A 13,310-nucleotide genomic window follows, 5' to 3' on the forward strand; every position below is an offset into this window, starting at 1 on the left:
ACGAAATGATTATGTATTCAATGCTTTGATGCTTTAAAATTCAACAGGTCATGTTTTTTTTGTTTTTGTTTTTTGTTTTATTTTGTTTTGTTTTTTTCCTCTTCCTTTCTCTTTGACTGGTCAATTCAGAAAAGGAAGTCCAGTTCGAGTGTTCAGATGATGGTGAGAACCTGTGTCTGCCAGATTTCTCCTACCGGGAAAATGCACACTTAGAAGTGAAACAGTCTCATTTACCCGAGTTAGTGGAAGTAGAAAAAGAGCATCATAGGTCAGCGCTAATCTGCACTCATAACACGCTACTCCACTTTCACATTACTTGGTTTTTCTTTGATAGACTTTTTCAAGTAAATAAGAACGTGAACCCTTACCCATCTGTGAGAGCAAAGCCCGGTTTTCTCTTTGAAAATAAACAAACCAGGACATAATGAATGCTTGCTCATACAGGAAAAAAAATGCTATAGGGTTGTTGTTGTTGTTGTTTTAATCAATTATCATAATTGTTAAATTAATTCAGACACAATACAGTTGCCTTGGGTTTACAAATAATGTGAAAGTGATTTCAGCTATGCCCATTCTAGCTAAGCTTCTTTAAGAGAAGTATGTATTAACCTTAACTGAATAAATACAATTCCTTATTCATGCCTTCTGAGAGTAATACTGCACTGTTGATTGCATTCAGGTTTCAAGCAAGAAAAATACATGGCTTCCATAATATAAAGTACATAAATTCACATGTATATTTTAAAAGACAACTATGGTTGAACATGGTACTTGATAACTGACTCTTTAAAAGTTAGTTCTTCTGGCTTTTCGTTTTTTTAGACGTTTCCGTATTGTTTGGGAATAATGTCATAAATACCACCAAAACATGATGATGTGTGTCGTTCATGTATGAATGTGGATAAAAGTTTGGGTAGTTGTGCACTCTGGCTGATAAGTTTGTGTGCATTTAGATACAAATGAGTCATATTTTGACTAAAATAAGACAGTTCTTAGCAACTACATTCTCCAGGGAAAGCCTTTCTCCTCCCAAAACAGGAAGAATATTCCAGAGTATTTCCCTTTCATTTGATGAACACTAAATGCATTTAATCACAAGGTCCTGATGACGGGACAGGAAGTTGCTCTGCTTCGTCAAGCACTCTTTCCCAATAGAACATTACATTTGGGCATCCCTCTCCTTGTCTAATGTAGCTTGTAATAGCATAGGCACATTCTGATCCCTCTTTAACAGACACCCTTAAACCTTTACCTCTGTCCATTTTTGGCTATAGCAAATATTCTGTGTTCAATTGACTTAAAGCAAAAATTCCAAACCTATTTTCAAAATGCAGGTTAGTGGTTTAATCTTCATTAAGTCATTTAGGTAAAGGAAATGTTCAACATTTTCTCTTTCTGGGTGTCACAGAGCATTGTATAACAATGCTATAAGCTGTTTAACAGCTGTAAACTAATTAAATAATGGTCATACCAACATCACACAAATGAGAATGAAAAGAACAGAAAAATACTACATACATCAGTTAATTCTGTTCCCTTTTGCCTTCTTCTCCTCAGTGATAGCCCCCAAACAGCCTGAAGGTGTAAGGTTAAATGACCCAGATAATAATAATGACTTGTATAATCACTTGTAAATAATCATTTGGTATGCAGTCCCTGTTCCTCTTTAAATCCACAGGTATATTTACATACATATTAAAACAATGGTGTGTCTCCCTCTAGAAAATAACATACAAATGACTACATAATTTGATATGCAAAAATGAATATGAATTTGAGCTTCTGTTTAATAGCCATAATGTAACATATTATGCATGGGTTTTCAGTATTTTATTCTGTAGTCCCAAACTCAGTAAATTTTCCAAGCTCTCTCGTATGTCCACATAGACATTCTTCTGTGGGCCATTGCCATATTTATTGGCCCTATGTATGTCTTTGAAAATATGGCTCCCATGGTAGTAATTACATCCCCTATTAAGGATAAACTCACTTGTGTTAATGTGAGGCCTTGGTCTCACCAGATGTACTCAGCAAGAAATACCGAACAATCACAAACTACTGAGCTGTCTCCCAAGCAACTGTGAACAAGAAAGTCCTTTCACATGGAGGCTACACAGCAGAGTCTGATTTCTTCTACTTATCACCGAAGACAGATGCCAAACTTATCATTTTCAGTAAAACACTTTAATGTTTGCATTTTGTCAGAAGAGGCAGGATTTTAATTGGATGTGTAGTAAACAAAGTAATGATATCTCCCCAGGGAAAAATGATCTATGTGTGGTTTCAGGTTCAAGAGTAAAATGAAAAGAAAAAAATAATAAAGCTATATTCTCATAGCAGTGAATAATTGGAAACAGAATCTGCATTGAAGAGTATGAAACTGGCTACAGCCTCATCATACTCCGCAGCCTGGTTTGAGCTCAATGAAGCCGCTCAGGGAAGCCAGAACACCCAAAGCAACCACAGACGGTCTTGTTCTTCCATCACAGACGGGGTCCCAGTCTGCGTGTGACCTTCAGGAACTAGACATGCTCTTCATTTGTGTCTTTCTCATCCATCCCCCAGGGACTTTTTATTCTCATATCTGTGTTTCTGTGTAAACACACTACTTGTAGACATTCACTACCAAGAAGACTAAGGCATCTCTGTTTCTATTTTCTGCATATCCACAGATAAACAACAAAGCCAACGTGGTAACCAGCCCCAAAGAAAATATTCCTACCCCGGCGCTGGTATACCTGGACTCTTGTACCCTTCTTACGTTCTGCACTGTTTGCTGTTGTTTCTCTCTTTCACTAAATCAATATCTATGTATCAATACTTCATTTGTTGTTGGTTTTGTTTGTTTGTTTTGCTTTCGAAGATAGAAGAACAACTTTATATTGTTTTGTTGTTGTTCTTTTCTTTTCTTGAGATAGTTGTCAAACAGTGTGTTTCTAACATGAGATTTCTCATTTCATTGTGGAACATCATGCTTTTCTCCGCAGTTGGAATTCTTGCATGTTGGCTTGGAAACGCAGTAGAATGCGCTTCGGTTACCCTTAGCTCTTTCTGGTGTTGATTGCTACTGATCATGCAAACAATGGTTTTTCTTTCTGCAAAGTACGTGTTGACATCAAGGAGAGCTAACGGGATTCTTGCAAGATGACATGAAAAGTAGACCTTATTCCGAGTTCCTTCTTCTCTCTCATTGAAAGACAACATGGCTTTGCAAGACTTCACTTTCTGAGATAAAGAGGCACTGCCTAAAGCTTTTTGTCTGTTGTGTTTCAAATTAAGTTGTCACTGTTTCACTTTCTTCCTCAGAATGAGTGTATACTACAGAAGGTTCAGCTCTCAGAAACAGACAGTTTCGATCATTTCAATTAAACGTACAGAAGTAACAACTTAGTTCCCTCCATACATTGGAGTAGTGTTGAGTTAAAATTCAAAATCTGAATACTGGCATTTAGTATATGAGTTTTATAATTTGACTTATGATTCCCAGAAATTACTTTTATTCATTACTGTCCCCAGACTGTTATTGCCGTTAACTTAAAAATGTTAGGTGTTACTTTAATTGCGTTGACCAGTAGGCTCAATTCAAGAATGTTTAAAGGAAAAGACATATAGAGATAGAGGGTTATCAGGACTAAGAGCAAAACTCAATAGGAGAACAGTTTTATAACCTAGAAGAGACCTTGGTGTTCAATCCCTGGGGGGGTAGGGGGGAACATGTTTTCTTTGAAAAAGGGTAAGAAAAAAAGAGGCCAAAAAGATAACAGGTTATAAATAGTAAAGTCAGTGTCACAGCTGAAGCTACAGGAGGAAAGAAAAGAAGTAACAGTTGTATTTTTCTAAGCATGCAGTGCAGGCTTTCCCTTGAGGAAATGCCCGTGGTGAAGAAGACTGATTGGTTGTGGTTACAGCAACTTACAGGTGCCAGGGTAGCCGTTAGTGGATGCAGCAAGTATACTATCACTGTGTCAACAGTAGGTCATTTTTTAAATGTATACTTGAATATTATTTTCTGCTTAAGAATTTTCTCCTAAAAAGTATGTGAAAATAAGAGTTTCTTCATGGAAAAACATTACTATGAATAATATATAATAAATTTTACATAAAATGAATCCACAAAGAATTTGATGTCCTCTCAGATATTTCAATCTATGGTGTTTTTGGCCAGTTTTTGTGATAAAGACAGAAATAGAGTATCCAGTAGAGAAAAAAGGAAAGCTTAGTATTCTAGACATGAAGTTTATAAAGCAGAAATTTTATTCTCGGAGTAATTAGTATAGGCTGTGTCAACGGTGTTTCCAATTATTGTGTTTTATTATTAGTTCTAAAAAACAAACATTTTAAAAGTATTTTTTAGAAATTTTTATACGCTTTTATGTGTGTTCTTTTGGACAGTTTTGTGGGGTTTTTTTTGTTGTTGTTGTTACTGTTTTTTTTTTTTTTAAGTGTGGTCCAGTGTTTCAAGAGTCTCCAAGGGTATTCAGCTATGTGTTGATTATAATAACATCAGAGTTGAGTCCCAAGGCAATACAGCTGGGAAAAAAATATCTTCACAAAGAATTTGATATTTTCTCAGATATTTCTATCTATGGTGCTCTTGGCCAGTTCCTGTGGACAGACAGAAATAGAGTATTCGGAGGAGAAGACAGAAAGTTCTCCCTGGGATAGGGCCGGGTGAAACAGTGACTGCCTCTTTAGGTCTCCAAACTGCAAAGCCTGCTCATTCACCTATCAAGAATAAGGTCTTTTGCATGCTGCTTCTGAGTAGAGAAGTGTGTGATCTCATGGGCTCAACAGAGAGACCTCTACAGAGATCCTGTCAGCTGTCGACAGCCCCTTACCTGGCTTTAGCTCTTGTCACTAGTCCTGTCTGTTAGCCCTCTATGCTCTGTCCCACAGACTAGTAAGAATGTACTCACCAAAACAAACTTTCTTTCTCTATTTTGTTCTCACTCAGGAGCCCCAAACTACTGTAATCCACAATCCTGACGGAAACAAGGTATTCAGAGAGCATCAACCCCATTTGCTCTGATAAGATTACACATCTCATCAAATGCCCTGTGCAAAACCCAGTTATTATCTCAAGTGGGAAAGAAAAACAAATTGGCCATCTTTTCCACCACATGCTCTTTCAGGTCTAATTCTTCTAGAATTATCCATAGACTTCCTTCAAATCAAAATGAAAGACAGCCTGAGAAAGAGAGATCAGTGATCCCTTAGTCAATTAAAAGAAAAAAGAGTAAGAGTCAGGTTAAACACTTGCAAAGTCTTTGTGTTGAGATGATTGTGTATCTTAAGCTATTCCGTGTGGTCCTTTTATTTCTCCATGTCTGTTTATGCATTGTACAATAAACACATACAGCATGAAATTTCAGAATTTCTTGCTCTCATTTCCTTGTCTTCAAACATAATGAGTTTGTAGGTATTTTTTTTTTCCTAAAACACGGTGTTGCTTTTGAGCTTTTCCATTGTCTTCTGTTGTCGCAGTGGTTTTGTTGATGTTTCTGGTTGCTTGTTTTTCAATCCCTGTTATTGATGATAGTGCTGGTGGTGTTACTGTTTGCAGTGAATTTGAAGAGAATCAGAGAATTCCACTTTTTGTCAAATATGTTTGCTGTTGATCTATATGAATTATAATAACATAAATTTAAGTATTATGTTGAATGAAGACTAATGTGTTCCACCTGTTGTAAGTTATCTGTACACTGTGTTCATATCAACACTTGCATACATGTCTGAGAGATAAAAGAAGATATGTTCTAAATATTTTCAATGTACAGCTTATAACTTGTTATACATTATCATATCTAAGGGAGGAAAATGCATCAGACTTTTCTAAGAGATGGAATAAATAAGTCATGAGTCTTTTCCTTACCCGAATCATTAATTGGGAAATATATTTCATCTCTGGATCAATGTTTAGTTGACCCATGTTGAAAACATGAAGTGTTTTGTGTCTTCATCTGATGTGTACATTAGTGTCATGACACTGGAGATGTTCTAAGTCCCAAAAAGATTTGAGGTAGTCAGGACCAGCACATATGTGAATAATCCCATTAATGGCACTATCAAATGAGACCAGGCATAGCAGCTGGAGCGAACACTGCCATAAATCTAGCTCTGTCATTTGTAAGGGTTGCTGCATGCTATTTATTGCTTACATGAATTCATTTTCTTTAAGTGCATGGGATTAACCTTCATTTTGAGATTAAGTCTGAATGCTACATCACATTAAAGAAATGCATGGGTGTTTTTTTTTCCTTTGGTTTTGTATGTGTGGAGACTCTGGACATTAGCTAGTTTATTTATTTGGTTTAAACATTATATGTGATATATATATATATATATATATATATATATATATATATATATATATCGATCGAATCTATAAATGAACACTGACTGGGATTTTTTTTACTACCCTTCAAACCCTGTTTTCCATTCACTGAACATACAGCTATTAACTAGAAGTTTAGTCCCAGTTATTTTCAGTTCTGGCCTTTAATCATTCCAAGTGGAAAATGAGTACTTACAACATATCTTTACTAGAAAACATTTCATTGCTAAAGTGTAATAAAAACATTTATGAGGTTCCTTTAAGAAGCATCTCCCCCTTTCAGCAGTTACAGTGCACTTGTGAGTGTGTCTGCTACTCTCCATCTTCATTTGCAGTTTTACAAAGACCTTTGTCTTTTATTGTGGAAAGATTTTTTTTTTCAACAACCAACACATTTTGAGTTAGAAAAGAATGAAAATAAGTTGAACTGACCTTGAAAATAAATTATTCCTTATGATTTCAGTGCCCTAAAGATAAACTTGAAACTTCCTGACAGCATTCAGCCTGGCTTAGCTTGACAGCCCCAGCTTCTGAATCAGATGAAGGAGTAAATGCCTTTTCTCCATAAAGATGGAGGATAGACAAATAGCAAATTCTGTACTCAACACAGTGTCCAATGCAAAAACTTGCTACTTACTGAGGTTTATTAGGAATAAAATCTATGTATTTTAAATTTCAAATTTATTCTGCTGAAATATTTCATTTCTCCATATAAAAACATACTGTATGAGTCACTGTAATATGAACACATCTTATGCAATTCATCTTAAAATAAACTACATACTTCTGCTTCTACAAATCACCTGGATATATCTTGCATCTGTGACTAGGCAACCAGAGTACTCCCTTTGAAATGTTTGCAGCATATGACATCTTGTTTCTGTTGAAAATCACTAGATGTATGTGTCCATTTGCATGTCGGCATATGCACACAGCCTGCTGAAGAAATTTGCATGATATGTATGTATCACCAGCCAACTTTGTCAGAAGAGCTAGCTCTCTGTTGTATGAAGCTTAAAACTGTGTTTTCCTTTGCACAGGAGTCAACTGAGAGCTCAAACACCACCATTGAGGATGAAGATGTGAAAGGTAGGCTTGAGGCAAAAAGCGGGAAAGTCCTAATTCAGAGGGCCACGTCTGTCATAGCAAAGCTTGTTCTAAGTACCTAGTCACTGTAGATTAGGAAGAAGGCTTATACCAAAAGAAATTCATTTTTGTTTTATGAATATATTATTCTGGATAATGAATCACTCTATGACTATGCCAGCTTTTGCACATTTTATGTGTTTTAAATTTAAACATGTGGTCTGTGCAAGCATACTGTTGACATCACAGCTAACGACTGATTTTAAACACATCAGTCAAACGTAGCATAAAATACATATGCACTTTATGTATATCATTAAAACTTGTATAGAAATCTGTATTCTATTCTGAAGAGGTGGTATGAAAATATTCTAATAAGTTTTTAATGGTCTCCATTGAATGCCAATGGAACTTGGTGATTTTGGAAGCTTTTTGGCTTAGGTTTCATATATTTTCTTAATATAGTCTTGACATTCATTGCATTTTGCCTGCCTAAGCTATCCAGCTATTGAAATCTCAGAACTACCGCACAAACATACTCAATATGTGTTGTAGTAATTAGTTAAAATGGCCTCTGGTCATGCCGACTATCTAAGCTGCTGCAGCTCTGCCTAGCTTAACCACATGGCCAGAGGCCAAGTGTGCACCACAGCTAGAAATGGCCAGCCAGGGACACCAGCCCTGCCACCCACGAGACACCAGTATAGGAGATGGCTCTGCCAGTCTTCCATACTGTCTCTGCAAGGCTGGGCATTGCCCAGATTATCTCTGCCAACCACACAGGCTCAGTACAGATGAGACTCTAATGCTTAAATTATCCAAAGGCTTATATATTTAGTAATGATCAATAACAAGATGTCCTTACAATCAGAGGTGTAACCCAATATCCAACCTAGATATACCAACTACCTTTGACTGCTACAGACAAGCGAACATCAGCCTCCATGGCTCTCTTATTCTCTCTCTTAGCTCCTCCTCTTCCTTTTTCTCCTCCTCCCCTTACTCCTACTCTTCCTCTCCTTACTCCTCCCACCTTAGCTCCTCCTACAAATATGTACTTCTAGTTTACATCCTTTGACCACATCACTGGTTAATTTTGCTTCATTTTCTTGTACACTTTTGTGTTCTTGTTGTAGCTCAGTATGTGTAGCTTCATCTTCAGTAGTCTGATTGGCTAGAAAGTATTCTGGAAAGAAATTCTAATAATAAAGTCCTTTAAAATAAAAATTTAAAAAGGATAAAAATATTTTTGAAGACTTGAAAGATGTGATTCATCAATTAGCTAAATCTCTGGGAAATACCTTTCATAAAAATGTCACTAAATGCTGTAATTTTTTAGATGGCACTAACAAAATAGTCTTGAAGAAAAATGTAGGTGCTTATGTTATAAAATAAATAACCAGGAGCTCTCAAGTCAAGAAGAAGGATGGACAATTTAGGAAATGAAAATGGTGGCAGACCACAATTGGCAGTCACCTCTATTGCTGTTCTTCTTCGTGGTTTAATGGAACACTGACACTACTCACATGTTATGTACTCTTTATATTACTAGGGCACTACCCTACCTCTTTTAAAGGAAGGCACTCATTGTTTCTTAGAGAGCAAAAGTAGATAGCAGTGTCAGGAATATGATTAAGTCTACTCCTACCACTTTTGCCACCGAGCTGACATAATGTTATGAGCCACTGATATTACATAAAAACATAATGTTTTAACCAACAAACATATGCACCATTGAGCTTTGCCAGTGATTCAGGAAGGATCATCTTGGGAGTGTTTTAGCATTAGCTGTTCAGCTAAATAAAATGTTGCGTGTGATTTTGATGCCAGCTTATGTAAGTGTTTGGTGGTTACTGTGCACCAGAACAAAGAACTGAGCAAAGGCTGATGCAGCTGAAGTGAAGACCATTTAAAAAAAAAAAAAAAAGATAGATTTCCAGCAGAGGAAGTAGGCTGGGGTGGGATGGGAGTCGGGGAGAGGAGAGCTGAGAGCCAGGATAGCCCTGCTTCATGGAGGATGGGAATTTATGTCATGTAATGTGAGCTTTCTGGCCCTATTGCATAGCCTGATTTTTTTTCACACATGCTCTGTTGCATATAGTTTTACATACAGCTTCATGCATTCCATATTATAATGAACCATGGGCCACTTTAAACACTGTCAGGGTTCTGTTGGCCTCAGCTAAGGGTTTCCTGCCTTCCTCTTTGCCAGCTACTGTTTTTCTCATGTGTTCATTTTTTTTTTCAGTCTTTGCTAAGGCCTACAGGTCTTAGTCTCCACCCTGATCCCTGGTCTCAGTTTTTAATTGAGTGTCTGAAAACCTATCTGTTATCCACCAGAGGAACTGAATTCTTAAATAACTGAGTATAGCTAGGGGAATCCCAACACCTCAGTATATGTAGTTCATCCACCTAGGACATTTTCATACCTTGGTAATTATAAGAATGGCTTTAATTTGTAATGTTTCACATTTGAATTTAACTTGAGCTATTAAGTACTTGCTCAGGATAACTTTCTTTAATTTATCTGAAGATCAGTGTCTGTTATGAGTCTCTCAGTTGAGCATGGAGGCATACCCCTGTAATCCCAACACTCAAGATGCTGGGGCAAAAGGATACAGAGTTTTAGATTAAGAATGGATATAAAATGAGGCCTAGACCTGCCCATTGGACATCATGAGACCTGTCTCAAAGAAACAAGTCAAAATAAAATGAATCAAAGTTTCCCTCAGGGATTTGAAAAATGGAGGCACTATTTGTTTTTTAGGGTTATACTGAATCCATACACACAAAAATTAGATAAATTAAGTATAACATTAAGAGTAAAAAGTGTTATATAAGAATAAAGGAAATATCTAGTTAATAATTGAACACAGGGTGCTTTCATTTATTTTCCGGGATCTAATGAATAAAGTACATTTCTGCTTGATCACACTAGTATAAACACCATATAGACCTCAGCTGTCTTCTCTCTAAAACTTAAGCAGCCTTTTGATAGCTGATTCTTTTAATGTTGATAGATTCTAGAAAGCTTTAAGACTAGACGGTGCTTCAGAAGATCACCTAGGCACCATTGTAGATATAAGGAGGTAGAAGGTGAACAACTGGAAATGATTTTAATGTCTTTATTTTGTTGGTGATCGCTTTCTGCAGAAATCTCTCCCTCTGTCAAGTCAATGAATAATTCCCCAAGGAAGGCCTGATATACTTAATTCATATGAATATTTTTTTGCCATACTCTGTGTAGTTTAGTGGAAAGTTATGTTATTGTCTTACTCTATGAGAAGGGAAAGACCAATTTTCTGTGTAGGAACTGATAAAGACAATTATATGATTTGACCCAAAGTATGTCCTCTATGCATGATTATATCACATCAGGAAAATCCCTTTACTTTCTTTTACTGCCCATGCTATCTGAGCAAGGTTGTATACGACGTTGTTGATCAGGTAAAACCCCACCCATGGCAGCAGACTCATCTAGACAAGTTTCTCTAACACCGTCCTATGTGGCTAGAACTTATTCTCCCATGAAACACGTCTGGCAACAGCACCTATGCTTCCACTGCTTTATGAAGGCACATGGCCCTTGATAGACTATCACAAACTTTCTATACCAATGCCCAGTTCTCATCAGCTACCCAGGAAATGAATGTTTCTATCTTCTCTCTACTGCAGAGAACATGGGTGGCTCCCACATAAGGTGATCTAATCAAAGATACATCAACTTCTTGGTGGTAGCAGACGAATGGGGCTTTCTAGGCAGGGAATATGGGTCACTCTGGATGCCAGGATGGAAAAAGGCCCGTTTTCATTTAGTTCTGCTTGTTAAGCTTCCCTTTACAGTAGCTTGGGTTCCCTGAGGATCCAGTCAACATGTTACTTTTAAACTACCTACGTTTATCTCAGTTTCTTCATTCATTCAGCAAATACTCACTGAGTGCTTACTGATTATGTACTTTTCAGCTGAGTGCTGAGTGGGTCAGAAGATTTCAAAGCTGTCAAGCAGGAACATTCTTGTGTATGTTGTGCGTGAAGCTCCTTTCCTAGCAGATAGGTCCATTTCTCCTAACTCAATCAATAGCAAAGAAACATGGAGGAAGTGAGACTCTTTGTGATTTACCCAAGAATGCTTTGGTTTGGTTTTTGTGGAGTTTTTTGTTTGTTTGTTTGTTTTGTTTTGTTCCATTTTGTTTAAATATACTTAAGAATCTGAGTATGGTAGTGCCTTCCTATAATCCCAGTCCCAGGGGGGCTAAAGCTGTAGAATTATTAGTTGAGGACCAACCTCAGCTATGTAGAAAGAGCCTGTCACAAAGCAGAGCAAATATAAATACAAGAACAAAACTAAGTCTTTACATCAGAGCCAGCTGTTTATTCCCCATCATGAAGTCATCCGGAGGACCTGCCGGGTCTAACATGTCTAATGATCTTTAAAATCTCCTATAGTTCTTGTTCTCCTTATTCAAAGGCAGAGTGGTCACATCCTCACAACTTGCTGCCAACATTTTACCAACTTCCCAATATTGTCTTGTATTTAGAAGCAGGATACTGTTTCTGATACTATGGCAGGAAGCTCAGCAGCTCTTCAATGTCATGGAGAGTTAGTAATAGTTTGAAAGTTAATGGTGTCTTAACAAAGGACAGTTATGGCCATAGATGCAAAATGGTCATCACCATGGTCCAAAATAAAAGTTCTCCTGCTAAAACTAAATAATAAGCCAAAGCTGTTGTTTTGCATTTTGGATGCATTTCTAACTTTACATTCACTTCTAGTTTTATTAACTAGTGTCCCCATCAGCCTTTCACTAGTGGCTGTCACATCTAACAATGCTCCTTTCTGTAGGTATGGGGGTACATTTTCACACTGTCTGCATTTGAAGACTGTCCTTTGGTTTGTGGCTGTAGCCACGGTTTGCAGGGCCTGTCGCTGTATGCCACAATGCCTCTCCACCTCCTAACACACCCAGCACCATTGCTCAACGTCAGCTCCTTCCTGATGAGCACACGTCTGTTTGCTCCACCTGATGTTCTTTCCCAGCATGCCAGAGTGTATGTCACCTGCGGAAGTTGCACTTCTGTATGTCCTTCTCATCTGTCTCTCATCCTGCTTCCAGCATGTCACCTCAGCTCACCACTCAGCAGCCACTCACTCGGATCTCTTGCTGCATGCCATCCACCTTGCAGGTCTAGCCCAGTACAGCTCAGCGTAACAAGCTGAAATTGGTACCTCTGCGGTTAACTGGCAGGGGCTGCATCTTTGCTCAACGCTTTTTCTATTGAAGCTGTATAGGATGCTTCCAGAAGGCCCTGTTACAGACAAAGATGCTGAAGCCTTACCACCTGCATGGGATCTGCTATCTGGTAACACCCACTGTCAGTTCCTGAGCTAATCTGTTGATCTCTTGGTGAATGAGCTTTGTGCATGTGTCCTGTGAATCTGTGAGTTAGTATACAGTGTGATCGCCATCGTCTTAGACTCAGTGACCCTTATGGACTGTTGCCTTGAGGAATACCTTCTTTTCTGTGTGAGGTTTCCTGGGATCAAATAGTGCTGCTCTTCTTCAGACCTGCATGCTACTTGTGGCTCAGGACATTGCTTGCTTGCACTTCCCACTTGCAGAAGACATAGGAATCAAGAAACCCCTTTGTTTAAGGATGGAGGATCAACCAAGAGTGTCTTAGACAGCCTGTAGCATATACAATAATTGATTTTAGATTTCTAATCCATAATTTAGCTCTTGATGTTTTTAAAGAAAATAATTCATCCACATGCATGTACTTACCTGTAAATCTTTAGGTTCTTAAAGAATCAGAAATAGAGAAGTCATGCAAAATTTACTCCGCTCTAACCTTCAGTGCATAAACATTTTCCTTTTCTTTAGATATTTTC

General features: G+C 37.6%; 1 protein-coding gene across 12 annotated transcripts in view; it reads left to right on the forward strand.

Moving 5' to 3' along the window:
• Window positions 1-13,310, forward strand: part of Camk2d (calcium/calmodulin dependent protein kinase II delta) — a 246,679-nt gene that overhangs the window by 205,128 nt on the left and 28,241 nt on the right. For 4 of the 12 annotated variants that reach the window (XM_034501223.2, XM_034501227.2, XM_034501224.2 and 1 more), the window contains 3 exons: window positions 2,673-2,732; window positions 4,955-4,996; window positions 7,375-7,423. In XM_034501223.2, the coding sequence (XP_034357114.1) occupies window positions 2,673-2,732; window positions 4,955-4,996; window positions 7,375-7,423 (151 nt within the window). Of the gene's footprint in view, window positions 1-129; window positions 163-2,672; window positions 2,733-4,954; window positions 4,997-7,374; window positions 7,424-12,325; window positions 12,506-13,310 lie in introns of those variants that run through there. The other 8 variants (XM_076933220.1, XM_076933221.1, XM_076933226.1 and 5 more) reach the window with 4 other exon arrangements.

This window comes from Arvicanthis niloticus, chromosome 4 (assembly GCF_011762505.2).
Source record: "Arvicanthis niloticus isolate mArvNil1 chromosome 4, mArvNil1.pat.X, whole genome shotgun sequence".
In the NCBI taxonomy this organism is placed as follows: domain Eukaryota; kingdom Metazoa; phylum Chordata; class Mammalia; order Rodentia; family Muridae; genus Arvicanthis; species Arvicanthis niloticus.